The sequence below is a fragment of the Vigna angularis genome, chromosome 6, assembly GCF_016808095.1.
Source record: "Vigna angularis cultivar LongXiaoDou No.4 chromosome 6, ASM1680809v1, whole genome shotgun sequence".
In the NCBI taxonomy this organism is placed as follows: Eukaryota; Viridiplantae; Streptophyta; class Magnoliopsida; order Fabales; family Fabaceae; genus Vigna; species Vigna angularis.
In genome coordinates this window covers 22,296,739-22,324,061 of record NC_068975.1, presented here as the reverse complement: position 1 = coordinate 22,324,061, position 27,323 = coordinate 22,296,739, and the positions used below count along the sequence as shown (strand labels likewise).

The following is a 27,323-nucleotide window of genomic DNA, read 5'->3' as shown; positions in this document are numbered from 1 at the left end:
AATGACAACATAATTCATTCCACCAATCTATTACCACCACCATAAACGATTCCACCTTGGTAGGGATGGTCGAGAAATTTCACCCGTTGATCAAACTATCTAAGTTGGATTCCACCCCTAGTTAAGCTAGATTTCATCCTTTGGTAGCCTGGATTCTATGCATACTCCACTCTACACAAACTTCATTCCCTCTCACCAAGAATGAATTCTCTTTCTCCATTATTGATTCGAATTTCATGCATTCACTTCAAACTTGAATCTAAGACTTCCAATATTATTTTCAATGAAACAACACAACAATAATTTCTCTACACAAAAAATTCCAACTCTTCTCTTCAAACTTCACCTTTGAACAAAGTAATTAGTTAACTTTACTATATCTCATATATAATACACGCATTCATGATACACTGATAAAACTTATTTATAGAACCATAAACTATGCACTATTTGGTATAAAAAGAAAAACTTGAAAAACTTCATTTTTTTTAAATAATACAAATATGTTTTAATCTTTTCTTATAAATAAAAAATCTACATTCAACAATTCAACGCTCCTAAATTCCTCACATACATAAAAACTAAAAAACAAATGAAAAATTCATTTTCACATATACATTCAAATTATTAGCACATGAAAACAAATACATTATAAATTTAGATTATAAACTATTTTATTACCAAAATAGCTTTATACTAAACTCTTTTCTAATATTCTTTTCCCCATTGTCAAATTACAATTTTGTTCACTTTACTTTGTAGATGTAATTTTTTACATTAATGGTTTATAATTTTTAAAAATTTTAATAAGTCGTAATTTTTATCCCATTTTCATTTGCCTAAAATTATCTATATGTTTTAATTAATTAAACTATATTTGACGACGACTAAACAAAATTACATACAAAATTTAAAGTGTAGTAAATAAAATAAAATAAAAGTGAAAATGCAAAACCTTGGTTAAAAATTATAAAAATATCTAAAATAACAATTTAGCAAACTATGATGTTAAGTTCTAAAAACTAAAGAAACATAAACACTAAAACTATGCCATTCAGTCCTATGTTAGATAAAATCAAAAGCATAATTGACACACTCCACATGGTTTTTTAGCCTCAAATGAAGGATTCAAATCAGACCTCTAACGTAACAGAAGTCATACAATCCAAACACCTTAGAAGATTAGAGAAATCTTAATCCATATAATTTGAAAAGTTTTACATCTGATAAAACTAAACAAGTTCTCAGAGAAACTTTCATAAGAAAGTAGTAATTAAAAAATAAAGTAAAGTATTGGTCAGCCTCCGAAACCATAGAGAGTCCTTCCCTGTCGCTTCAAGGCATAAACAACATCCATTGCAGTGACAGTCTTCCTCCTAGCATGCTCGGTGTAAGTTACAGCATCACGAATTACATTCTCCAAGAATATCTTCAGCACTCCTCTAGTTTCTTCGTATATCAAACCGCTGATTCTTTTCACGCCACCTCTTCTGGCCAATCTACGAATGGCAGGTTTGGTAATGCCCTGAATGTTATCTCGGAGCACCTTTCTGTGCCTCTTGGCACCTCCCTTCCCCAATCCCTTGCCTCCTTTTCCTCGGCCTGACATTTTTTCCACCAAATTTACAGATTTAGGATTTGAGGTTTCAGATGTGAAATGATAGAAAAACTCAGGGAGATTGAGGATTTATGGAAGCGGGAAGAGTGCGCAAGCCTGTTTCTAAAATCAGATCTCTGCCGTTGGATTGAGATTAATCGACGGTTCCTTTTTATTATCCATGGATTCATAAATGGACATTTAAGGACGTTGATAAAGAAGTTTTAACGGTCAGATATTGTTTTTGGAAGCATGCGTGGATTGGGACTAGTTCGGTGTTTCTCTTATAGAGAGGATTCTGGTATCCCAATTTTTTTTCAAATTTTATTTGATTTTTTTATTTAACTGTTTTTAAAATTAATTTCTTTTAAATTAAATATTTTTTATTTTATAAAATAAATAAAAATTATTTACCATCAAATTATAAAATTATTTATATTTATTTTTATAATTATAATTTTATTAGTAAAAATAGAGAAAATGGTTACGATCCATACTAAGAAATAAATAATAAATTGTTTAGAAAACAAATCATTTTTCACCTTAGTGCGTTTGCTTGTATTTTTAAAGTGATTATTTTAATTTATTTATTTTAAAAAGAAGAATTTTCCGTTAGTATTAATAAAAGATTATTAATATATAATATTTTAAATTTACACCAGTAAAAAAAATGGTTAACTTGTTTTATTTAAAATATAATAAATTTTGATTTTATTTTGGTGTTTGACGCATGAGTTCCGAAGATAATGTAAACATAGACAATGATGATAGTATTATATTCATTCTTGAGAGTTTATTAAATATTCTTATAGTTATTAAAACGCCTTAAACTTAAGAAAAAAAATCTCTTGTCACACTGTCCAAACTCTCAAAAGCATGAATTAAATACATTTAACAAATGTAAATGCTAATTAATATTTACAAAACTAAATATTAAAATTAATTTTAAACCAATACATAAATTCTTAAAATCTATTTTTTTTTAAATACATATTTTACATGAAACCCGATATAACAATTATCCTCTCTGAAGCTTTTAATCAACGTATCTGCATTTATATAACACAAACTTCATACAATCATCGTTACCCAACAAAATAAATATAGATGAGATAACAGAATAAACATCAAAACATTAATATAATAGTTATATTTAGAGATGACAAAAAACTTTGCATCCATAAATATTTGCAGATGAAATCTACGACAGATAGTTGGTACTAGCAGATATTCACTACCTACGGGTAGCAAGTATTTTAATACCCACTTATAAACAAGTCGGATGTATACTATCCAACTCGCGGATACCCGTTACCCGCAAAAAATAAATATAATAAATTAATTTATATTTTATTTAATTAAATTAAATTTAAATTTTAGTTTATATTTTATTTTATTAAATTTTATATTTTTTTATAATTTTACTTAAATTTTATTTTAAAAATGTATAAAATATATATTTTTTAATATTTGCGGGTACTCGCGGGTTTTAAAATATCCACGGGTTTTTTTTAAACAGATAATCATGCGGGTAGTGGGCGGGTTGCGGTTGGAGTTTTTATTTTGCAGGTAGGGTTGCGAGTAGGCATTATCTGTACCTGATCCGACCCGTTGTCATCCCTAATTACATTAGTCATTAAGGTCATAACACAATCCTATCATATCAAATAGCATTAATACATAGTAAGATTATAACAAATGATACACTAACAAACCATACACTCCCTTAAAAGGAATCACAACCAACTCATTAGCTTTACACAACCTATCCATTAAAGGAAACATGTGCCAATACCCATTATCTATATAAACTTATGTCAACTTTCATACTTCACTGCACCATTCATGTTTACTAAAACAAGACGATTCGAGTAGTCCATCACCGCAACTTCGAACCTATCTCCCTACACCTTAAGGCTTATGTGTAAAAACTCCAAGTCGCTTCCATCTACACTAAACTCAGCATGAGCTACAACGCTACGGGTGAGACACCCATCACTTTCTACTCCCTCAAAAGAGGAAAGGGTAGCACTTGAATCTGAGTCTCCTCTACAGCTCGTCATGGACGAAGAAACTCATCTATTTAATTATCTCATAAAGATGAAGATATCCACCTTTCTACCTGTCTCAAGACGAAAGATGATTACCTTTATATCCCTCAAAAGAGGAAAGATACAACCAAGGTTTAACAAAATATGATAAGAAGACATACTAAAAAACATAGCCACCACCACACTGTGTGGTTGGTTCAACACCGTGACTCTCTCATTAAACTAAATAATGATCATGGAAACCATTACATAGCATCTCGTAACTTATCCTCTTCCACTGCCTCACATAGACGAAGATTACCTCTTTTCACTGTATCGCACAAGTGAAAGAGAACTCTTGAATTCAACGAGTATTACCAAATGTCACCATCAATCACTATTTGCTTTTGTGCAACGACAAGAGTAATACTCAAGGTATATCGGGGTTCTAACTCCAATCGCTATGACCCATTCACTTACACAACTTCAACCTTGCCCATAACCATTATCCTTGACCATAATCATTAATCATACATAACCACCCAAAACCGAGGTATTCAACAACATTAAGTATCTCACACCAGTTAGATGAGTATTAAAAATATCCTACCCCACATGCAACTTCACAGTATGTGAAACACCACTTATTGCCAACTAGCGCATATAACTTCACCAACAAATTGATTTTCATACATTAGAAGACAACACTATCAAACAATAACAAGGTACCCTATGACAACAATGTTGTCGCCCACCACATCAAAATCATTTATAAATCTCACAGCATATGGGAAAAATCCTTAAATTATTATAAACCAAATCAAGTACTAACGTCATGAACTAGTTACATCAATTCTATTGCCCAAGCACACAAAAACAACACATAAAACCTCATAACAATTTGAAAATGATTAATTACATGCAACCAATTATAGTCATGGGAAAAACATCAGCTATCCACATCATCTCTACTTCCTAAAGTATACAAAACAATGTCAAAACTCCCATGTCATAATGGAGTTATAAAAGAAAATATAAAACAACCAAGAGCTCAAACATGCCTAAGATACCTACCTAATTGAACTGATTTGATTCTATTATAGAAGTGTAATGTTACAGACTAACCCTTGGAAATTCCCTATATTGGACCCACAAACATATATTGCTTACCATATTGGACCATAGAGAAAATACTAGACTGGGTAATTTAACGCTACAGGTGATATGAGTAGCCAAATCAATCCCTTTAAGCTATCCTTCAACTGTATAGTCTTATACCTATACAGTCTCTAGATCCCTCTCATTCTGGTGTATGTTCGATTCATCCATGTGTCCCTTCCACTAGAAGTCTGCCAGGAGCCACTCCTTGTTTGTGCCCCTTGCACTTCGTGCCTCTTGCACCGACGATCATTCCCCGCCCTCGTCAGTGTCCGGGTGTCACAGATATTACTTACCAAATTGGACCGTTGAGAAAATACTGGATTGGGTAATTTAACATTGCAGGCCACTCTTGGACCACTCACCTATGGCTTCTTTGGTGCTAAACTTCACAATTTGCAGTTGCAAAAAACACTCCTAAAATAGCTCTTATACCTTTCATTGAAACTTCACCTAGCTCACGGTTCCACTTGAAAACTATGTACCAACTCCCTTACACTTAAGGTTCTAAGATTTAGCCAATTAAATGCTACATCCGAGAGCGTTTTACACTACCCTTAGTGCGTTAAAGCAATAGGACTTTAGAAGAGTAATGTGTGGAAGCTTGTCGAGTTACCTCAAGGTAAACACGTCGTCGGAGCAAAATGGATCTTTAAAAACGAGCTAGACGAAGTTGGAAAAGTTGTAAGAAACAAAGCAAGGCTCGTTGTTAAAGGATACCCACAACATGAAGGTATAGATTATACAAAAACTTAAGCTTATGTTGTCATGTTAGAAGAAATTTAAATTTTATTATCTTTTGTTGCTTACACTAAGATTAATTTATTTAAAATGAATGTTAAAAGTTCATTTCTTAATGGTGATATCAAGGAAAAAGTTTATGTGGAATAACCTCCGGGGTTTGAGTGTTCTACTAACTTCAAACATGTTTTAAAACTAATTAAACAAAGTGTTGTATGGTTTAAAACAAGCTCCTAGAGCTTGGTATGAACGCTTAAGTTCTTTTTTAACTCAAATTGATTTTTCATGAGGAAAAGTAGACACTATGTTGATTTATCTATAGGATGTGATTTATCTTTCATTCTATGTATTGTTTGCCTTAGGTTGCATTAAAATTTGTTTTGAATTAGAAAACCTCATTTTATACTCAAGATAATCAATTATCAAATTATAATAATCAATCATCAGTAATCAATTATGACTTGCCATAATTGATTATCACGAGTAATTATGATAATTTTTAAGCAAGTTTTTTACCATTGTACATTCATTAAATGCATAATAAATTATCATAATTGGATAATTGATTATCACATATTAATTAGTTGACAACATATTTTTGGAGGTATCCTTGAATGAGATCTCTATAAACTGATTGGGACTCTCGTTCTAAAATACGAAATACAACATACGAAATAAGTATATTTCGAAATTCTTGTCTATAGTGTGTGATAATGTTGAATTTTACCTATATTTCTTTTATGAATAAAGAAACAAAATCAACTCTTTCTTAGCTTTCTACCTTCTTTATGCCTCAATTTGTTGTGTTTCTAAGTAGTTACATATTGAGTTGTATTGATTTAATTTCATCACTAATCCCCACTTTTTACTATGTTTAGATCATTCACATGAAGCTTGTGTGTCAATCCAAAAAATTTAAAGAACCATAGAAGCAAGAAGAAGTGTGAAAAGAAGAACATTGAACATCAATGCTGTAGCTGGGGTGCAGTTGGCGTGCAGCTGAGCCCCATTCATCCTAGCTTGTTGTAGCTGAGGTGCAGCTGGCATGCAGCTGAGCGCCAACTCTCTGGAATGTTGTCGTTGGGGTGCAGCTGGCGTGCAGCTGAGCGCTCTGTTACCAGAATGCTGCCGCTTGGGTGCAGCTGAGCGGTGGCGATGCTGATGTGGCAAATTTGGTCTATTTAGGGCTGAAACTAGAAGGGATTTTGATCTTTTGCTGCCGAAACACAATTTCTCTCATTTAGAGCTCTTCACCCTTGGGTCCTCTTCACCCTTGGGTCCTCTTCCTTCTTTCATTTCCACCATTGTTGTAAGTTTGAGCTCTCCATTCATGGGAGCTAGTTTCATTGTTGTTAGGGGATTGATGTAGCCACTGAACTCTTATGTAAACTACTGTGTTTTGAATGAATATATGCCTCTTTCATTGATTGTTAGTGTTTAATTCCTTCTCTTAATGCTTGTTGTGAAATTGCTACCCATGACATGATTTTAGGGTTTGCTTGATATTGGAAAATGTTGGGTAAATCTAGACTTGGATTAAACACCTAAAGGAAATAGTATCTAGGGATAAAACTAGGACCTTTGGTTGTCTTAAATCTCAATTCTTAATACGGAAATAATTGTTAGGTTTTCCAAGGGATTGGAGCCTAATGAGGAAGTCTAGTCTCTCTCTACCAAGGGATTGGGTTTGAGTAAATTAATAGATTGACATTGGCATATTAATGAAGAGGAAGTGAGTTACCATACATAAGAGTGAAGTAGGTGAAATCATAACCCCAACAATATCATTCCATATCATTTCTAATCTTTCCATTTCCAAGTGTTTGAGTATCTAAGATCACTTTTATCATTTATGTTTCATGTTTACTTTAATTGCACTAAAACCCAAATTATGGAAGCATTCTTTAGTCCAAAGTAGTTAGAAATTATACGATTGTTTGGTGACACGAGTCTCTTGGGAAACGATATCCGGTCTTACCAGTTTTATTACTTAAACGATTCGCTACACTTGCCGAAGTCTCAACAGTGTGCGGTGATCAATGTTATAAGGTTTGTATAACCCTTTTGTTATGACTTTGAGAACTTGATGTGTTGGCATAGAGCGAGAACTTTTACTGGGAGTGTGATTGAGTGTTGTTGTTGTTGAGTTGAAAGTCTATCATCCTTTATGAAGATTCAAAGAGTGTGTTCATCCTTTGTGAAGATTCAAAGGAGGTGGTCATCCTTAAAGCATTTGGAGGAGGTGTTCATCCCTTGTGGGTTACAAGGGTGAGTTTCATCTCTTGGAGTAACAAGAGAGGTGTTAACAACTGGATGTAAGATCTCTGTGATCCGAACCGGAATAAAAATTACATTAATGCAATTTTCTCTCTTCTTTATTCTTTAAATTTGTTTAAATTATTTTAAGAAATTTTTATATTTACGAAAAAATTATTTAAAAAAACGATTTGCGATAAAAAAATTAATTCCTCTTAGTTTATTAAAGATGTTAACCATTCCGTGCACCGTCTAACAATTGGTATCCGCGTAAAGAAGGAATAAACATGCACCTCCTCACATGAACGAATAACTGAAGAAATCGATAAGGATAAAGAATTTACTTCAACATAGACGAACATAGGTCGAGATCACTACTCGAGAGAGGATGAGAGATGTTGAAAGCAGGGTAATTTTGGACAAAGCTCAAATGTCAATCGCTCAACCATCACCTACATCGTTTACTAAATAAATGGCTCATATAAATGCTCTTCCTCTTCCTCTTCCTCGTGCCCCTAGATGCTCTCGTTTAATGCTGTCAAAGAGAAGGCCAAGAAGACCAAAGTGTCTAGACAATACAACTCGTCCGGAAAGATTTCAAGACTCTTATGCTGGACACCCAAACAAAAGTTAATCATTAGATGCTCGTCTCGGCAAGCTTACCAAAACCTATCACCCAATACCATTATAACCATCACCTCTAACTTGGACCATTGAAAATTATCCTAACGTACCCTGTCTATCGGGATTTTACCAACCTCTTCTTGACTTCATGACAGTTGTGAGTTTTTAATTTACTTATTTTAAAAGGAAGAATTTTCTGTTAGCATTAATAAAAGAAGAGGTTAATATATTATATTTTAAATTTACATTAATAAAAGAAGTGGTTAAACTGTTGTATTTAAAATAAATTAAAATTTTATTTCATTTTTGTGGTTAATAGATATCTACACAGATAATTATGAAGACGCAAGAATTATGAAGATAATATAAACACAGATAATTATGACAGTACTCAATTCAATATTATATATTTATTATTGAGGCGTTTCAACCTAAAGTATTATATATTTCTTATTTAATTTCTTTTTATAATTATAATTTTATTATGGAAAGTGTACTAAAGAATAATTTGTTAAAGTTCCGTAATAATAAATATAAATCAGTGATTTTCCTATCTACTTACAAGCTGCGGTACATTATCTTCATAATTTTAATGCAGATTACAACATTACATTCACTATATTGAAAATATAATTATAACAACTCCTTATATCAATGCTTAAAAATAAAAAAAAAAATAGTAAAAATTTATAAAATAAGCAATCTTCCGTACAAGAATAAAAGTAAGAAGAATATTATAAAATAAGCAGTGTTACTTATAAGAATAACTACAAACAAACTGAATAAATATATTAATATATTCAAAAAATATTAATATTACATTATATGTGAATAACGTGCTCATCCAACTTAATTAGTGTCAATATCCAATTTTGTCTATAAGTAAATAAATAAAAATAAAAAATAAAAATTAATAATGGATAAAAAGAATAAAATAATATATATAATTTTCAAACTTTAATGCATAACACATAGCTAGAAAATATTTTTTAAAATATTAATTTAATATAATAATAATTTAAATTAATATTATGCCAATAATTATAAGTAATAATTAAAATAATATATTAATATAATTTGTTGGGTAAGTTTTTTTTAAAGAGAAAAATATGATTTTTGAAATGGACAAATTTTCTGAAAATAATTATAATCAATGATTTAAATATTATTTGATTTGTTTTTTCTACCATCATTTTTTTTCTTTTTTCATTTATTGTCAATTAATTCACAAGGCAAGATTATCATATAATATTACAAGATGTGTATATAAATATATTAAATTATTTTTAAAATAAATAATGTTTAAGATAGTTAGTCATTTAATTTAAAGTGATATTATTTTTTATCAACATGTTTTTACCCGTTTTACATCTATTATTTTATTTTTACAAATATAAAAAAAATATTTTTTTTAATGATCAAAATATCTCTAATTTGTCAAAAAGTGTAAAAAAAACACAATTTTCTTAAATAAAAGTTAGTGAGTTTGTTTGTGTTTTTGAAATAATTTTTTAATTTGCTTATGGTAAAAAGTAGAAATTTCTGTTAGTATTAATCTGTCATATTTTAAATTTACATTAATAAAATAAAATAAAATAAGCAGTTATATTTTAAATATTGATTTCATTTCTTTGTTTCACCGACGAAGGCGCAACAGAATAATGACAGTATTCATTTGAGTACTATACATTCGTATTTGAGGGGTTTCAACCTAACAGGATCCACCTTCACTCCATTATGTTTAGGCGTCGTAATTTGGCTTGCGGCATATGTTTGGATTCGAAGCTAGTCTCCGAGGTTTTCAAAGATGGCAAGTGTAGCTTTTACGATCACGCATTTTGCCCTGACTGCATATCCAAGCATGTGGAAACTCTAATCCGCGACAATGATCTTTTCAATATGACTTGTCCAGACCCTAATTGTTTTATAGAATTGGAGCCTGAATCTTTCCGTGCCCTTTTGCCTCGCGAAGTTATTGATAGATGGGAAATTATGAGATGTGAGTCAATGATTGATTGGTCGGAGAAGTTTTACTGCCCTTTCAAGGAATGTTCAGGCCTGTTGGTGGATGATGGAAGAGAGGTTGTGACCAGTGCTGAGTGCCCCTATTGTCATAGGCTGTTCTGTGCACAGTGTAAGGTTCCTTGGCATGCAGATATGAGTTGTGGGAAATTTCAACGGAGTAAAAAAGACCCACAGTATTCGGATGACAACTTTTTCAAGTTAGCCAAATCGGAAAAGTGGCAGAAATGTCCCCAGTGCTGTATGTATGTTCAGAAAACTGCTGGATGTATACACATGATTTGCAGGTACTTTTATTTATCACTCATCTTGCACTTTCCACATTACTGTAACAATGGAGTTATATCTGCTTAAACTCTGTCTTTGCAGGTGTGGATGCGACTTTTGCTACAGTTGTGGGATGATGTATCGGGAAGGACATAAATGCAGAAGAAGTTTTTGGTAATATTTGACAACAAATAAAATAGTATATGATGAGTTTGCATGTTTATCTCTCTGTTAATTGAGTTTCTTAAATGCATCAGTAACTATATATATTCACTGCATAATCAACTTTCCGTTCTACGTAACTTTTTTCTTATATGGTATGCTTTCATCCATGCAATGCAAGGGATGTTGTTTTCAGGTATGGTAGTACATTTTATGTTTTTTCTGCATGCATATCTTTAATAGTAATAAGCATTTGTAATGTCTTGAATAAATAAGCATTTAGGCATACAAATTCAAACACTGCTTATACTTTCTCTAACTTCTTCACAAAACTATAGCAGAACAATGCATGGTGTACTGTATCTTTTTTCTTTAATTTTTTTTTTATTTATATATATTTTTTTCATATGGATGGATTTTGCTGGATCATACCTTAACTAACTCATTCTACCTAATAAAATATATTATATTGTCTTGGGCTAATCCTTTTTATTTACAGGTTAAATAATACATGAAGTATATGAAAATAAATATTATTGACGTACGTATTTATAATTTCAACAGGCTTGTTGTTTGTTTAATTTTTTTTTTCCAAACCAAACAATATTTTAATTTTCAAACCTAAATTGTGTTAAACTTAAATGAAATGAGATAAAAAACCGCCCATCAACCTGGTTTGTTTCAAGATTTTTAGGAAAATTTTAGGAAAGTCGAATTTAACTTTAACTTGCTTAAACAGACATAATATAACAGTAATAATAATAATAATAAAGATACTTTAAATAATAAGTAATGATTATAAAAGTAACAATAGATATAATAATAAATAGATAAAATATGTAAAAATAATAATAAAATCATAAATAATTATTATAATATTAAAAATAACAAAATTCTGAAATAACAATAGTAATAAAAATAATAATGACAAAATTAAAAGTAATGATAATCAAAGTAAATTTATAAAATAATTAATATAAACAATAATACTTTTATTTTAATTTAATTTTATGATTTTTTTTTCTAGATTTTAAATGCATCGATAGATATATAATTTCTAGTACAGATTACTTGTTTAACCCATGCAGGTATTAGGTGTAAATAGTTTATTTTAAATTCATTCTAAACACAAGGGTTAAAACCTAAAAAATAGTTTTAAAGTAGGGATGATTTTTAAAAGATGATACTTTATTTAAATAATAAAAAGTTAAAGTTAAATAGTTTTTTTATTAATTGAATTTATTTTACAAAAAAAATTGTTTTTTATATTTTTTTTTCTAAACTTCTTTCGCACCTTTTCTTCTATGTTTCTAATCTTAATTAATTCTTTTGAAAGGCACCACATGAATGCTCACAGTAAAAAGCTCTACACACTTGTCTTATATCAAAGTGAAGAACATAATAAATTCACTTTTTTCTCCTTTTGAGATTATGTTGCTCTTTGGGTTTGCATGCTATTTATCCTTTTTTAGGTTGTGTTGTTTTTTTGGTTTTGCATGTGAGATGTAAGATAATGCATGTTATTTAAAGGTGTTCTAAGCGAATCTTTGTTGTTTTTTGTGATTATGGTGATATGTTTAAATATTTAATTAAAATTTTATTTGTCTAATTAAGTCATCCAAAGAGAAATAGAGTTCTAAAAGAGTATTTTGTGAGTCAAAGAGATGTTTAGCCAAGGTATTGAAAGTTAATTTAATCTTTGCATTTTGAAGGGAAATTTTTGAATTAGTAAACTTGTATTTAAATTTTTAATTTGATCTTTGGGTTGTGGAGGAGATTAAAATTGTAAAGTGGAATCTTTAGCTTATAATAAGTCATTTTTATCAAGTTGATTTGATTATGACTTCTTTATAAGAGGAACTCACCTTAGAGCTAAAGGAACCATCTAATGTGCCACTTTTTTTTTTTCAGGTTTGAGTTATGGAGGTTTTTATTTGGTGAGTCAAATACTCGCTAAGCAAATCTCGAGTTTGGAAAAGGGTCATGGGAGACTTGCTACGAAAGCCAAATTTGAGTTTGATACAAAGTTAGGGAATGATTAATCGTTGGGTGTGTTTGCTCCTATTAGGTAAATTTATCTACATTTTTGTTCTAGTGCTTGACTCGTTGGGCAAGCCAAATAGTCATTGAGTAAGTGTTTTTCCAAAGGTAACTCACCAAGTGAGTAATTGGACTTATTAAGCAAGTCTATCAATTGTTATCTTGATTTGTTATTTGAACTCTGGAGAAATTGTTGAGTAAGTACTATTTTATGTAAATGTTATGGTTTTAAGAGAATGAAAGTATATAAATGTGATGAAATGGTTTGTCTAATGATATGTATGTTAAATGAATTTGGTACTTTTAAGGAGAAATGCAAGAATAGTTAGTGTTATGTTATGCATTGATAAGGGATACTCCTTGTGAAATTATCCTAACTCTACTAAGCTCTCAAACCCATATAGAGGATGAAATTTAGGTAGTGAGAGTTAAAAAATATTCCTATAGCAGGATATGGGGCGAGGGATCCCTTTTATGGCAAGGTTATAGTGAATTTATCCTATCACGATGAGATTGAAACTTGGTAAATTGTAGGTTGGTTGTGACATTTCTTTCATGATCTTATGGCATGTGCATGATTTCTAGTGTTTAATTCAATGCATAAATCTAAACTTAAGTCTATATTAATATATTTGTGAATTCTTTGTAATATGATAATTGTTATTATGAATGTATAATTTATAGGAGTCTCAGTAGCTTTTTTCATAATACGAGATTAATTATAAGTATTGTGGATATTCAAAATTTTAAGTAACTTACCCTTTATTTTTTGTGATGGTTGTTATGCTAACTTTTCTCATCAAGGTTGTGACATGAGCATGTGACTAGAGATGACAATAAAGTTAGATCACAAGAGTTGGTATTATGTTAGAAGTCAAGATATGGTTAATATGTGTAGATAAATTTTATATATTGTTTAGAGACTAATTTTTTTATAAAAAAAAAAACTTAAATCGAGATATTGTGTATATTTTTGTTATATGGACAAGTTGCTTAATTAAAAAAATGTATGAAATCTACAAGTATAATTATTATATTTTAGAATTTTACACAAAATAACAATTTCACAAATTTATAAACTAAAAATTTATTTTTACATCAATCAATTTATTTTCCTCATTTTTCTTTATTTTAACTCTTTTCATGGTAATCCAATCAATATGATTTTTACTCTTTTTCTCTTTAATTTTCATCTTTTCTCATTCCCACGGATCTATTCTTAAATACAAAACCTAAGGTTTGTTGAAGTAAATGAATGTTGTACGTAAGATGAGAAGATAAGAATTGAGTGGGAGAAGTGGAGCATTATGTACACAATATCCAATAATCTAATTTCCAAAAGGTGTTTGGGAAATGCGCTACCTCTGTAGATTTCCAATAATTTTTGTTTTTTTTTTAATCTTCTTACTCTTGTGCTTATTCAAATTAACAATGGTTTCCAAAGCATTATGGTTCCCACTCATTAGACAGCTGGAGGTGCAAATGATGTCCCCTAGTTGCTTCCTTTCTTTTTCCAATGTTTTTGCTTACATTAATGTAACACTAATCTCACAAATTATATTTAAAAATGGTTAACTATATATTCCTTCAATTTCTCTTGCCACTCCTAATTATGCTGTATTTTTTTTTTAAATTATTTATTTATTATTTATATAATAAATATCGTTTCTTTCTCAACACACCGAAGATATTCGAGAGTATATGTTTTGGATGGATTTTAAAATAGTGTATCCATAAATACTTTATAAATTTAATGATCTATGTTATTCATACTTTTTTTTGTCTTATTTTTCACTTCTTGACTTTTGACCTTAAGCTAACAGAAACAAGTACATTACATACGTATTTTAACTTTTTATTCATGCGTATTTTTATTAAATAATTTAATATATTTTTTATAAGTTCTTTAAATAAAATATTAGTTATCTAAGCTAATTTTAGCACTTAATTTTGGCATACACATGCATGACCTTGTTTAATTTCTAATAATCGTTACAATAAAATTACTAATGAAATTCTACTCACAAAACAACATTCGTTAGTAAAATAATAATAGTTGATGAATTTTATCCACTGAAAATAATAATGGTTGATGAATTTTATCGACCGAAAAGAAAGTCAGAATAAAATATATTTACAAATTTTAATATTTTAATTATTGATTAAAAAAATACATTAATAATGAATTCATGGAAAGAATTAATTAAAAATTCACAATTTTATTATCCACGAATAGTTATACTGATAAATTTTACTAGCATTAAAGTTTTTGTTTTTGTTTTAACCATATCGTAGTCAAATTCTTCAATAAATTCACTATAATTCATTGATAAATTGATAAATTTGTTGATAAATTGATGTTAAATTTCTAGTTAAATATAACAATATTTATTATAAGTTAAATGGAGATGAATGAGAATAATAAAAGAAAAAGAAGAAAAAAAATGAAAAAGAAGAAAAGGAAGAGGATGAGAAGAAAAAGAAGGAGAAAAATAATGAAGAAGACAAGCAAGTGAAGAATGAGGAGAAGAAAAAAAAGGAGAAAGAAGAGGCGACAATAATGACAATATACTTAACTACAACAACGACAATGATGACGAGAAAGAAGGAGAAAGAAGAAGAAAATAAGGAAGAAAAATAAGAAGGAAAAAAGGAAGAGAAAGAAGAGAAGAAGAAAATGAGACCAATCACAATATCTATCGACTATTTTATTATTGAAAAAATATACATAAGTAATTATCGATGGATATTTACTAATAAATAATTATCAACAAAAAAAAAACATTGATAAATATTTACCAACAAATTTAAACCACTAATAATACAAACAAGTAATTATTGATAAATTTTTTTATTGTTAGTGATTAATGACATATTTGTCTATTTTATTGACAAAAATTTTATTTATGAATTTTTTATTATTAGTAATTCCAAATTTTGAAATATGCTTGTCCAAAGAGTCTAAAATTTAAATATTAAATTAAATCATTATAATTAGATTTATATAAACAATTTATTATGATAAAAATTACTTTTAGTTATTGATTTTTCTTTTAGTTTTTTCAAAATAAATGATAGAAAAATATGTTGGAAAAGATATAAGGACAACAAATATATGAAAATAACCATTAAAATTTTTCTCAGTTCAAGACATAAATATGTACAAAAATATTTAATTATAATTGCAATCCTTTAAAATAACTAAAAAAGACATTTAGAAGAAATATTAAGGTATTTCAAAAGAACTGCGCTATAATTAATATAGTTATCCCAAAAAATATATTTACAACATCATTTAAACTAAATCATATTATATGTCTTTAGGACCTTTACTAGCACATATGTTACCGCCATCACTAGTGCCTATCTCTATTCACATATTAATATATGATTACTACATAAAAGAAATAAAACAAACACAAAAAAGAAAGATAAGGATAAGCTAACGCATTTAAAAGAAGAATATCAATATAACAACAACAATAATTTATTATAAAGATTATTAAAACATATTTTTGAAATAAAAATTAGTTTTTATCTTAATTTTTCTCAATTTTTCTTTACAACCAAGCGTACAATCTCTATCAAAACTAGTCTTGGTATAATCTTATTTCATTTCAACCATAACACTATAACTTTCAAGACTTAAACAAACTCTCAAGTTATTTCATTGAATGAACATTCTCAATAAAAATCAGTCTAAGAGCTCAAAATAATTAACATTAATCAAAATCAACCAGCAACATTATTCCCCAAGGTCTATCCAACCAATATTCAAAGCACAATTTCAATTGGCTCAAAACAACAACATACATATAAAAGTTGTTTCCGAAAGACTAATGTATTGAATAGACTCGTGAGACTTTGCTCCTATCACACTCACTTCCAAATTATAAATATTATAATCACATTCAGAATTTCATGTTCTTCAACAATTCATGATAGGGTTAACTTCACTCGCTTAGTGAGTATGATCCACTTTCATAACATACTGCTTATTTTGTGAAGTTTTTGTTTACTCTTACCACCTAGTTATCTATTTTTATGTGAATTGGATATTAGTAAAGTGAAAATAGTATCAGATAAAAACATTCAATACACTTTGACATACATACAACTAATAACATTTCTCTTGAAAATAACTACTCTGACTTGTACTCATAATATCAAGTCAACTTTAATTCATAAGATTTTATATTTACAAACCATAACCATTCACAAAAGTTTCTTAGTGCAATAGATCCACCGCCCAGGCTATACAAACAAAGTTTTCTGTATTAATCCCACCCAATGTTATGCAAGGACCTCCAGACACAACTAAGACAATGATCACTATTAAAAATCTAACCCAACGACACACCAAGCATGTATGTGGTAGCAAGTCAAACGCTAACCTTTATACAATTTTCAAAGTGGCACCCAATGGTCAGAACCTAGCACCCAACCGTGCATACATAAACAAAAAGCGAAAATGGGTCTCGAACTTTTACTTTGCTAAGTTCCAATAGCACAAAACACTAATATCAAACTATATAAATTTAGATTTAGTGACAATATCAATTTAAATGCATTCACATACTAAATAATATTATCTACCAATCTTGTAAATTATAATGCATAGAAATCATTCTAAAGCTCTTTACCATTTAAAACTATCATACAATACAATGATTCTCAAATCAATTCAAATATCACAAAGCAATTCAAATACATCAAACTATTCACAACTCAACCTTTATGGAGTAGAAAACCATAACCCAACCATCCTAATACCATTTATATTTCTACAATACATTTAATTCAAATATCATAGAACAATTCAAATACATCAAACTACTCAAAACTCAACCTTTATGAAAAAATATATTCAACCATAACCCAACTCTCTCATTACCATTTCTATTGTACTTTTTCCACATTACTCAATAAAAAAACAAAACAAAAATTCTTTTTTTCCCCAATTTCAAACTTCTAACATTAACTTTTTTTTATCAATTTGACCTTTAAATAATTTTACATATCTTCAATCTCCCAGTCACAATTACAATGAAATCTAATAATTCACAATCATAATACACATACCCTATATTATCAATCCTACATTTCCATTTGTGTAATTATAAATAAAAATAAAAATTTGACGATGTGATTAGCTTCCCTTACCTTAATGTGAGTTCCCAAAACAAACCAATCCTTACACAATTTCTCTTTGATTTTCTCTTTCTACACACACAGTAAGACCAAACAAAAATCAAAATGTGATTCTAAGATTGCAAATGAATAGAATATCATTTAGAAGATAGAAAAATAGAATATAACTGATTGAAGGCTACATGCAAGGTGGAAAATAAATTGATTCAAAGCAAAAAAGTAAAAATTGAACTTATTATATTTCAAAATTCAATTGGCAAAAGTACTCATTAGCTCCTCAATTTTTTTATGACAAAGTTTGATTTTGAAAATGATAAAAGATTGAGATGACAATTAGAATAAAAAAGAGAGACAAAAAAAATAAAACGCACTAGAGAAAAAGAAAAGAAAAGTATTTTTTTATATATATGAATCTATTGATGACTTATAGCTATTCAATAACATGTGAAATAAATGTCCAACAAACAAAAATTTCACTAGGATATATTAATCCATAACTCTAATACCATGTTAGAAAGTAGACTTTAAATATAAATTAATCCACTTGTAAAATAAGATATGCATCCATATATATTCTAAATTACTCGAGATTTTCAATCATAAAAAAATAAATAAATAAACATTATAAGTTTTATTTTTATAAAGAGAATGAAAAAAGAAATTATTTCGTAAAATAATAAATCCATTCACAAGCAGTAAATTTGTATACTATATTTTAAATATTAGAAAATTTGATATTTAGTAGTTATACTTAATGGGATTAGAGAATCTAATATAGGTATGAAATCAAGTTAAATTAATTAAAAAAAGGGTCGAAAACATTAATATCTAAGATTATATAGTATGAGTGGAAGGTGGGAAACCAAGGTGAGTGAGTGGCTTTCACTTTTCGCGGTACCATAACTAACCTAACATGATCCCACCACAATTCCTTCTACACTTTTTTCACACTCACTCATGACTACCAAAACGCACCGTTTTACTACCTGTTACCGTCATCCTTTCACACCTGTCACCGGTTTCTGTGCCTCCTGTCTCCGCGAACGCCTCGCCGGCATCGATTCCTCCCCCTCCTCGCCGGACCTCCGCCGCACTAAGTCCTTCTCCGACCGTACAGCCGGCGCTATCTCCTCCGCCGCCGCCCCGGAGCCCCGCCGCAGGTCCTGCGAGGTCCGACTGCCGCAGCCGGTTGGCTCGCTGTCGGACCTCTTCAATCGCGACTACAAGAGCAAGAAGCCAACGAATCGGAACGCCGACATCCGTTCCGAAAGTGCTGGCGTCGGAATCGAAGAGAGCGAGCGCGGCGAGGTGGTTAGGGTTTCTGGCGATGAAGACGGGGAGGGGAAGACGATGAAGGAGTTCATAGATCTCGAATTTCGGAGCAGGAAGGGCGCGGGGAGAGATTTCAAAGACATCGCAGCGAGTTTTCGCGGCGCGGCTTCCGAATTCAGCAAGCGATTGATAAAATGGAAACGGAAGCTGAATCCGAAGAGAAATCACCGCCACAGCGACGTCGCCGGCGCCGACTTTTGTTCGGTCGAAAAACTAGGGTTTAAGTCGTTGCAGGAGACGCAATCGGAGGTTGGAGAGTACGGTTTCGCGTTAGGTAGAAGATCGTGCGACACTGATCCGAGGTTATCCGTTGACAATTCGCGGTTTTCGTTCGAAGCTCCTAGAGCTTCCTGGGATGGTTATTTGATTGGGAAAGCATACCCTAGGGTTTCCCCCATGGTTCGTGTTGGTGATAGGGTTTTGGTCGAGGAAGAAGAAGAGGGAGACGTGAGTTTGGAGAATGGTGAAGAATGCTGTCCTGGTGGTTCTGCTCAGACGAAGCATTACTATTCCGATTGGCATAGGAGGAGGAGGAGTTTTGATAGATCAAATTCTCGTAGGAAGTCGATAATGGGAGACGTTGATGAATTGAGAGTGATATCTAATGCTAAGGTTTCTCCAGCTACAACTGAGTTGTTCTATGGGGCGAAGGTGTTGATCACTGAGAATGGTTTGAGGGATATGAATTTGAAATCGTCTGATAGTGTAATGGGGTCCGGTTCCAAGGTTGATGCTTGTGATGTTGCAATTGAGGATGGGCAACAGGGATTGAACAAGTTTCACAAGTGGGGTAGGTTATGGAGTAAATTGGGGTTATTGCAGAGGAGAAGGGAAGATATGTTGGGAGAAGGTGATTACGGTGGTGGGGATGTGGTTAATAAGCCACTTGCAGAGTCTTGGCAGAAGCTGAGGAGGGTGGTTAACGGTCAAGCGAGTGAGTCAGTTAGCCAGAAGCTTATTCGTAGCTATAGTGTTAGTTGTGGAAATCCTTGTAGAACTTCAGGCTTAGTCAATGGCTTTGGGGGTTCTGCGACTAAAGGCCATGTTTTGAATGGAAGGCAGAAGTTTATGCTTCAGAAAAACCGGAGTATTAGGTATTCACCAAGTAATGTTGACAGTGGCTTGTTAAGGTTCTATTTGACACCGTTGAAAAGCTATAGGCGAAGCAGGTCTGCAAAGGGTAGCTTAAAGAATTCAAATTCAACGGCCAGAAGTTTCTTCTGAGGCGGTAACTCATTGAAGTGTATCTGGGCTGTAAAAACATATATAATGAAATTGATTTTTGTCCTTGATACAAAGTACTTCACATTGTTAGAAAACATAACATTGGAAAGATAATCAGACTGGTTGTAATTGTTCTGATGTTGGTAGCAGAATAAAAACATTTATAATAGTAATCTTACAGTAATTTTTGACTGCATCACCCTTTCGAATGAAGTAGTCTGCTTTCAAATGTAGTCAAGACGTAGGCAAAGTTTGTAAAGCCTCTCAGATAGCAGAGAGTATTAATTTTTTTCCTCCAATTTGTGGTTCAACTATGCAATTGCTATGGATGCATGAAGAAGTAAAAGCTCTTGTAAATCTATATAACTGCTATGATTATCAGCCAAATTTCTTTATTCTATTATGTAGATTTTCTCTTTATTTTAAATTAAATTTATATGCTTTAAATGAATAAATGTTCTTATTCTTGTTGTATGAAATTGGGATTAGAATAAACGATTGGGATTAAGGCTTTATATCTCTTGATGTAATAGTGAGGGATGATTATGATAGTTTCAGACTACCTATTTAACATCTGATTAACCTGAAATTAACATTGGTTAGAATAAATATGAGTTTTCTGTTATATAGATTGTCGTCACAAAAAGATGACTAGAGGTGTTCACCCTATTTCAGCTCATCGTCATTGAATTATTATAATCGTGTGTTAGTGCCATCTCCCTTCTAAATTCCGTTTCGCATTGAATTTATATGGTGCTTGGATATTGGTTTGAAACGGGCTTAAACTAGAATTTACGACAAGGTCTTTTCACGTTTCATGTTACTGTAACGGTTTGGATTTAGTAATCTGGCTTCATGACTTACGATGTCAGGTTGTGTGAGGAAAGGTTTCGGACAGATTTATGAAGTTGTTTTATATTCACTCCACAGGTCTTTTTCATGATTTGGAATACTTATCTTTATTTCTCCATCCCTGGTTCATTCTTTACAGTGAAACTAGATTTAAAAGCACGAGTGACAGTGACAATGAAAACAATAAAATAGATATTCATGAATTAATTATAAAATAATTTGGACAGATAGAATATTTTGCACTTGTAGGCATTATTTATATTAAACCCGATTTTAGTTCACGGGATTCAAAATAAAATCATGTAATTAAATGTATACATTGTATTGAATGGCCAGAAACTATTCATTGTGCATCCCCTTATCAAATAATTCATATTTGTATATATTTTAGGTTTAATGTATCTGTATATCCTTTGGTTCGGAATCTCAAATAGATTTCCTTTCTTTTTGGCGTTTCAACTGGGTCATTATTTTTGTAAAATGAGGTCTGCCGACTGTTTAAATTTGGGTTACGTATGGTGAGTGTATACATTAATTACACGTGGCATTAAAAACGAATTTTATATTAAAATTTTTGAATGCACAGAGGTGAAATCAGTTTTAGGGAAGAGCAAAGTAGGAAAATTAAAAAATTTAAGTGCAGCCCCTTCAATTCAGAAATGCAAATGAGATTGGAGAAAAAAATTAGGGTTGTGAGGGAAACAATCGCGTTCTTTCTTTCTTCGTTCTTTATCAGGGAGAAGGAGGATTGTTGTTCAGATGCATGGGAATCCGAGTTGGGACTTGGGGTGTTTGATTTCCCATGGCTGAAAGATGGTGTGAGATGTAAATCAGAAGAGTACTTTTTGGATTTGAAAGACAATTTCTCATCGTTGCTAGAAGAAGAAGACGCGTCCTGGAAAGGTAATTCTAGTGTTGATTTGTTGAAGGTATATGATTTGTTTGAGAGTCCAGAAGAGAAGTTGGAGCACATTGCATGGCAGCCATTTGAAATATACATTAATGGAGTTAGATGTAAAATATTTAATATATTAATTAGTCTCAGTCCCTCACATTCTTCGTCATTTTCTTCTTCTCTTTTTCCATTGTAATTTAAATCCCTTCCTTTCTACATGGATATCTGGAAGACATTGTCACTTTCCATTCATTGTCCAAATTAAATTACATGAACTATGTTATCAGTTAAATCTGGAGCTCATACTATACCCAAATGCATGCCAAGATATACAAACTATTAGATCTTCTCCTCCTCTCTTGCTCTGTAATAAAAATTTAGTCTATTTTATTTTTATAATTGAAGAGGATGAGCTACTGTCAAAGATAAATTCAGTTTTTGTATGAAAATTTTGAACGAAAGAACGCGATTATTTTCCTCACACGAATCCTAATAATACAGATTCTCAATTTTTTTCTCCAATCTCATTTGCATTTCTCAGTTAAAGGGGCTGCACTTAAATTTTTTTAATTTTTCTCACTTTGCCCTTTCCTAAAACTTATTTCACCTTTGTGCATTCAAAATTTTTAATACAAAACTCGTTTTTAATGCCACGTGTGATTAATGTATACACTGACCATGTCACGTAACTCAAACTTAAACGACTTTCGGACCTATTAATAGGGACTTACCGAGACATTAAACCTATATTTTAAAAGATGTGTTAATTTGGATGTTAAATAATGTTGAATTGAGAAGAAGTATCGAAGGAGTTTTCATACTTAATCAAATGAGCACTTTTGGGTGATGGAAGAGTCTCTTGGTTAGAAGACCCCTGAAATTAAATATGCAATCATTCCTAATGTGCTGTCAACTCCCCCCTCCATACATTCAATTCAACGACTTCTATAAATTTCGGTTAAAAATGTGGTCGGACTTCTATACATTTGATTGTTGTTTATGTGTGCATTGTTATAGTACACTTTCTATAATATTCTGTGATAATAAGATATTTTTAATTAATAATCTTCTAAAAAGGTATATGTTTCGCTTGAATTTCAATCTTTCAGTTATGTTTGCATTGAATGACAATTTTACAACTTTGCATAAATTGTAATAGGAAAAACTTTATTAATAAAACAAGATAGAATTACCAAAATTACTCAACTTGATTTAACACTGACAATGTCAAAATAAAACACGACAAGATAACTACAATAATAAGCCTAACACAAGGGAAATTCCTTGGGCAAACACAGACATACCAACCAACGAAGATGAACAGACTGATTATTCCTTCCTTTTATCATCATTCAGAGTTTTATCAAACACTTTACAATAAAAATGCCACTTACTTATTTACCATGCAGCATACATAAGATTCCTAACACGTACTTCAACTACAGCCTCAGAATCAGTTCATGTATCATGGGAATGACATTGGCATTCATTCACTGTAAAGCGTACAGTTATTCAACATCAAAACCCTTCTTCTTTAGTTCAGTTGCGACCTCATTCTTCAGTCTCAACCACAGCTTCTGAGCTTCCTCATCAAAATTCTTGTTCTGCGTCTCCTTCTGGTTATTATAGTTCCCATCCTTATCACTCTTATCCATCCCTTTTGGACTAAAAGCGTCTCCAATCATCCTTCCCTTGCTGATGAAATCCTTCAATGCTTCTTCGTGCTCCTTCAGCCTTGGCTCCAGTTTCCCCCACCCCAGTGATGAATTATCAGTGTAGAGCCACATGACCCCAAGCACGGCATAGGTGCAAAGCAAGCCCTTTCCAACATGTTTCAAAAAGTAGTAGTCTTCTCTTTCCAACCCAATGTTTTTTAGGTATTTCTTGGAATTCATAGAACTCAGCACATGAAAACCTGCATTCAAAGATAAGTATATAAAGAATATGCAATGTAACAAAAAGAGAAGTTTGAGTTTCTGTTTCAAACATTTCATCAAACAGCTGATGAGCAAAACATGGGTTCCAATGAAACTTCAAACTTCATAGAACATAAGAAAGGTACCTGTTTTGGGGTCCCGAAAAAGCTTACGGAACATTGTAAAAGTTAAATTTTGATAAATGTGTTTGATTTGGGGTGTTTATTTGTCGATGATAACTTTCAGAATGAAAAGTTGACAATAAAGTTTCTTTGGTTGTGGTTGACAATTTCATTTAACATTGAATCTAATGTAAACAACTAAACACGTTGAATTTTGATTTTTTTTCTTAAAATAATATATTTTGGAAAAAAAATTCTCCAAATCCGGAAGACCGAATTTCGAGAAATTTTCTAGCTTATTTTGTTTTTATAGAAAAACTAAAAGAACTAAAATATATTTTCTTAAAAAGCAGGAAAAATTAAAAATTAAAAATAAAATTAAAATCTGAGTAAAATAATTAAATAAATAATGAAACTAAATTATACTTATTTCGAAAGGAAAAACAAACAAAATATAATTTAAGAATAAGTAATTTTTTTATTTTATAATATAATTTGTAATGATCTAAAAAATAATTTAAAATTAACGATGATTTTTAAAAGATGATTCAATTATTTTATTGATAAAAAGTCAATGATACAAATAAAAATTTTATTAAACGAGTTTCATATGAAAACAACCATATTTTTTTCTATAACTTTTTTTTTTTACTTTTTTTTCAATTCTCTCTTCATTATTTCAAAAATAAAAAATAAAAGAACTAATCCTAAGAAGATAGTTTTAATCATTCATCCGATCAAAATAAAAAATATATAATTTTTTGTGTTTATTTAAGGTCAATTGTTATTTTGAGTTGCATTTGACTCAAAATAGCTCAAAGTGAAACTCTCTTTGTTTGTAATAATAACAATATACTTAGATTTTCATTTAGAGTTTTATTTGTATACGAGGAATAGAGCTCTAAGAAATAACCTTGAGTTAGAGAGTTTTCTTCTAAAAGCAAGGGAAGCCTATAATTTTTATTTTGCTCAAGTGTAAATATGTGTGTGATATGTGCAAGTGAGTGAATTGAATGATTTCTTAGTTGGCTTGTCATATGTGATGAAGTGATTTAATTGGTTGATAAGTGATGTGTGTATGCATTAATAAAATTTGATTAAGACTTAAGAAAAAATGATTTTTTAAGTATGATGTTATCAAATTGGATGAATACTATATAAGGATATTTTGAGTCAAATATTACTTATTTTAAGGATTGAAGACAGGATAAATTGCTCAATAGATCGTTGGACCAATTTGATACACACAAAAGTTGGAAATTTGATATTTGGTATGGTGTTGGGTGCCACTTAGGTACTGGTAGGTGCCCTTTTGACAATGAGTTTCAGGGGTTCCTAGCATTATATGCCACATAAAAGTCATTGGGTGCTCACTTGACACTAAACTCTACAGATTTGGGGTGTTGGGCATTACAGGGAACATTAAACCCTCATTTAACAGAGAGCTTCAGTGGTCTCGATGTTGGGCTATGACTTATTGGTGCGGGTGGCAATGGACTGACGCTGAGCACTTGTTCTCATGTTGAACGTGAGTGTGCTCTATAAAAAGATTTTGAAATTGGAAGAAAAATATTTTTTATAATCTATGAATGTTATTATGTTTGTTTGTGACATGAACGAGGGTAACTCAAAGGAGAATTACTTCATTATTCAAGTGTTAGGGTATGCTTTGAGTGAGAGTACCTATTGATAAGTTATCCTAACTCTACTAAACTAAAAATGAAGTTAAGGTGAAGAGAGTTTAAAGAGGTTTCTATAATGAGACTTTGGTTTGAAAGAGAACAAGTGTAACTATGCTTACAATTGAAATAATAACCTTCTCATGATAGATGTGAGTTAAGTGGAACCACAACAATTATTTTTTCTCAAATCTACTACAAAGAATTATATGATAGATGTATGACTTCATACGTATTTAATTCAATACATGTTTTTCAAAAAATTGAGTCTAAATAATGTCAATTCCTAAAAAATTGCTTGTTCTTGATTGAATGATTATATGTAAAATGTATGTGTAACATCCCAGATTATATAGAAGTATATAACATAGTAAGTCCACATTTAAATAAAAGAGAAGAGTTAGAGTAGACTGTAAATAAAGTTGTCAAGCTTACAGTCATCCCAAATATGAGTCGTAATTTAAAACTTAAACGCAAATAGAGTATTTCAAAAGGATAGGAATCACAGAGAAATCCTTAACAACTAAATAGTAATCCAAAGTACAAGAAATACTAAGAGAATCCTAAGGAGACTAGGCAGTAGCATCGTCTTCCTCCAAAGCCTGCTCCAAAGGCACCTCGTCCGCCTCTGTTCACATCCAAGTGGATGATCATTGCAAAAGAAAAGCATACCCAAGCAAACACAAACACACAGTCAAGGGTGAGATAGATATAAAAATCATGTTATAACATCCACACACAATATGCAAATAAAGACATATACACTACACTTCACACACACGACTTGTTGCACTTAAACTTGACTCGTCCGAACTTAGAATGATTGTCGAGCTATGGCGGGTTATGCACTCGTGGTGGCCTCTACTGCTTTGCAAAACCATTGCCAATGGGTTTCACCCTACCACACTCACGAGGTTAGTCCGTTATCACTCACCTTGGGCCATACTAGAAGCACCCAAGACTAGGACCTCCTGCTACTCCTCACCACATGGATCAATCCTCTCTACTTGAGAATGAAAGACCATTGAAGCGTCAAGAAAACCCCCAAGACTGAGCTACCATGCAAATCATTCTAAACATTAAGGGCACCACCATGTAACCTCCCTTTGAGATCCATGGAATTACGTCCATAAACCATACTTGTTACATTCAACCACCAAACATGTTTCATACCATCACATATTATTAGTTCAATAACATTACTACCATCATACTATGCATTTCAATTATTCCACACACTTGGTTCACCCAAAAC

General features: G+C 31.1%; 4 protein-coding genes across 4 annotated transcripts; 2 read left to right on the top strand and 2 right to left on the bottom strand.

Annotated features, from left to right (window-relative positions):
• Nucleotides 1-1,182: 1,182 nt before the first annotated feature.
• On the bottom strand, nucleotides 1,183-1,657 carry LOC108343075 (histone H4). Its single transcript, XM_017581125.2, has one exon. The coding sequence runs from the start codon at nucleotides 1,607-1,609 to the stop codon at nucleotides 1,298-1,300; it is 312 nt and encodes a 103-aa protein (XP_017436614.1). The 5' UTR covers nucleotides 1,610-1,657; the 3' UTR covers nucleotides 1,183-1,297.
• Nucleotides 1,658-10,143: 8,486 nt separating this feature from the next.
• Nucleotides 10,144-10,832, top strand: LOC108341485 (E3 ubiquitin-protein ligase RSL1). The gene is made up of 2 exons (XM_017579160.1): nucleotides 10,144-10,696; nucleotides 10,798-10,832. Exons 1-2 carry the CDS (start codon nucleotides 10,144-10,146, stop codon nucleotides 10,830-10,832), a joined length of 588 nt encoding a protein of 195 aa, XP_017434649.1.
• Nucleotides 10,833-18,899: 8,067 nt separating this feature from the next.
• On the top strand, nucleotides 18,900-20,803 carry LOC108341830 (protein OCTOPUS). The gene has a single exon (XM_017579481.2). It carries the CDS (start codon nucleotides 19,006-19,008, stop codon nucleotides 20,602-20,604), a length of 1,599 nt encoding a protein of 532 aa, XP_017434970.1. The 5' UTR covers nucleotides 18,900-19,005; the 3' UTR covers nucleotides 20,605-20,803.
• A 2,739-nt stretch (nucleotides 20,804-23,542) lies between these two features.
• Nucleotides 23,543-24,572, bottom strand: LOC108342581 (uncharacterized). Its single transcript, XM_017580372.2, has 2 exons — nucleotides 24,414-24,572; nucleotides 23,543-24,266 (listed from the first exon to the last, which is right to left on the bottom strand). Exons 1-2 carry the CDS (start codon nucleotides 24,445-24,447, stop codon nucleotides 23,860-23,862), a joined length of 441 nt encoding a protein of 146 aa, XP_017435861.1. The 5' UTR covers nucleotides 24,448-24,572; the 3' UTR covers nucleotides 23,543-23,859.
• Between the last annotated feature and the right edge of the window lie 2,751 nt (nucleotides 24,573-27,323).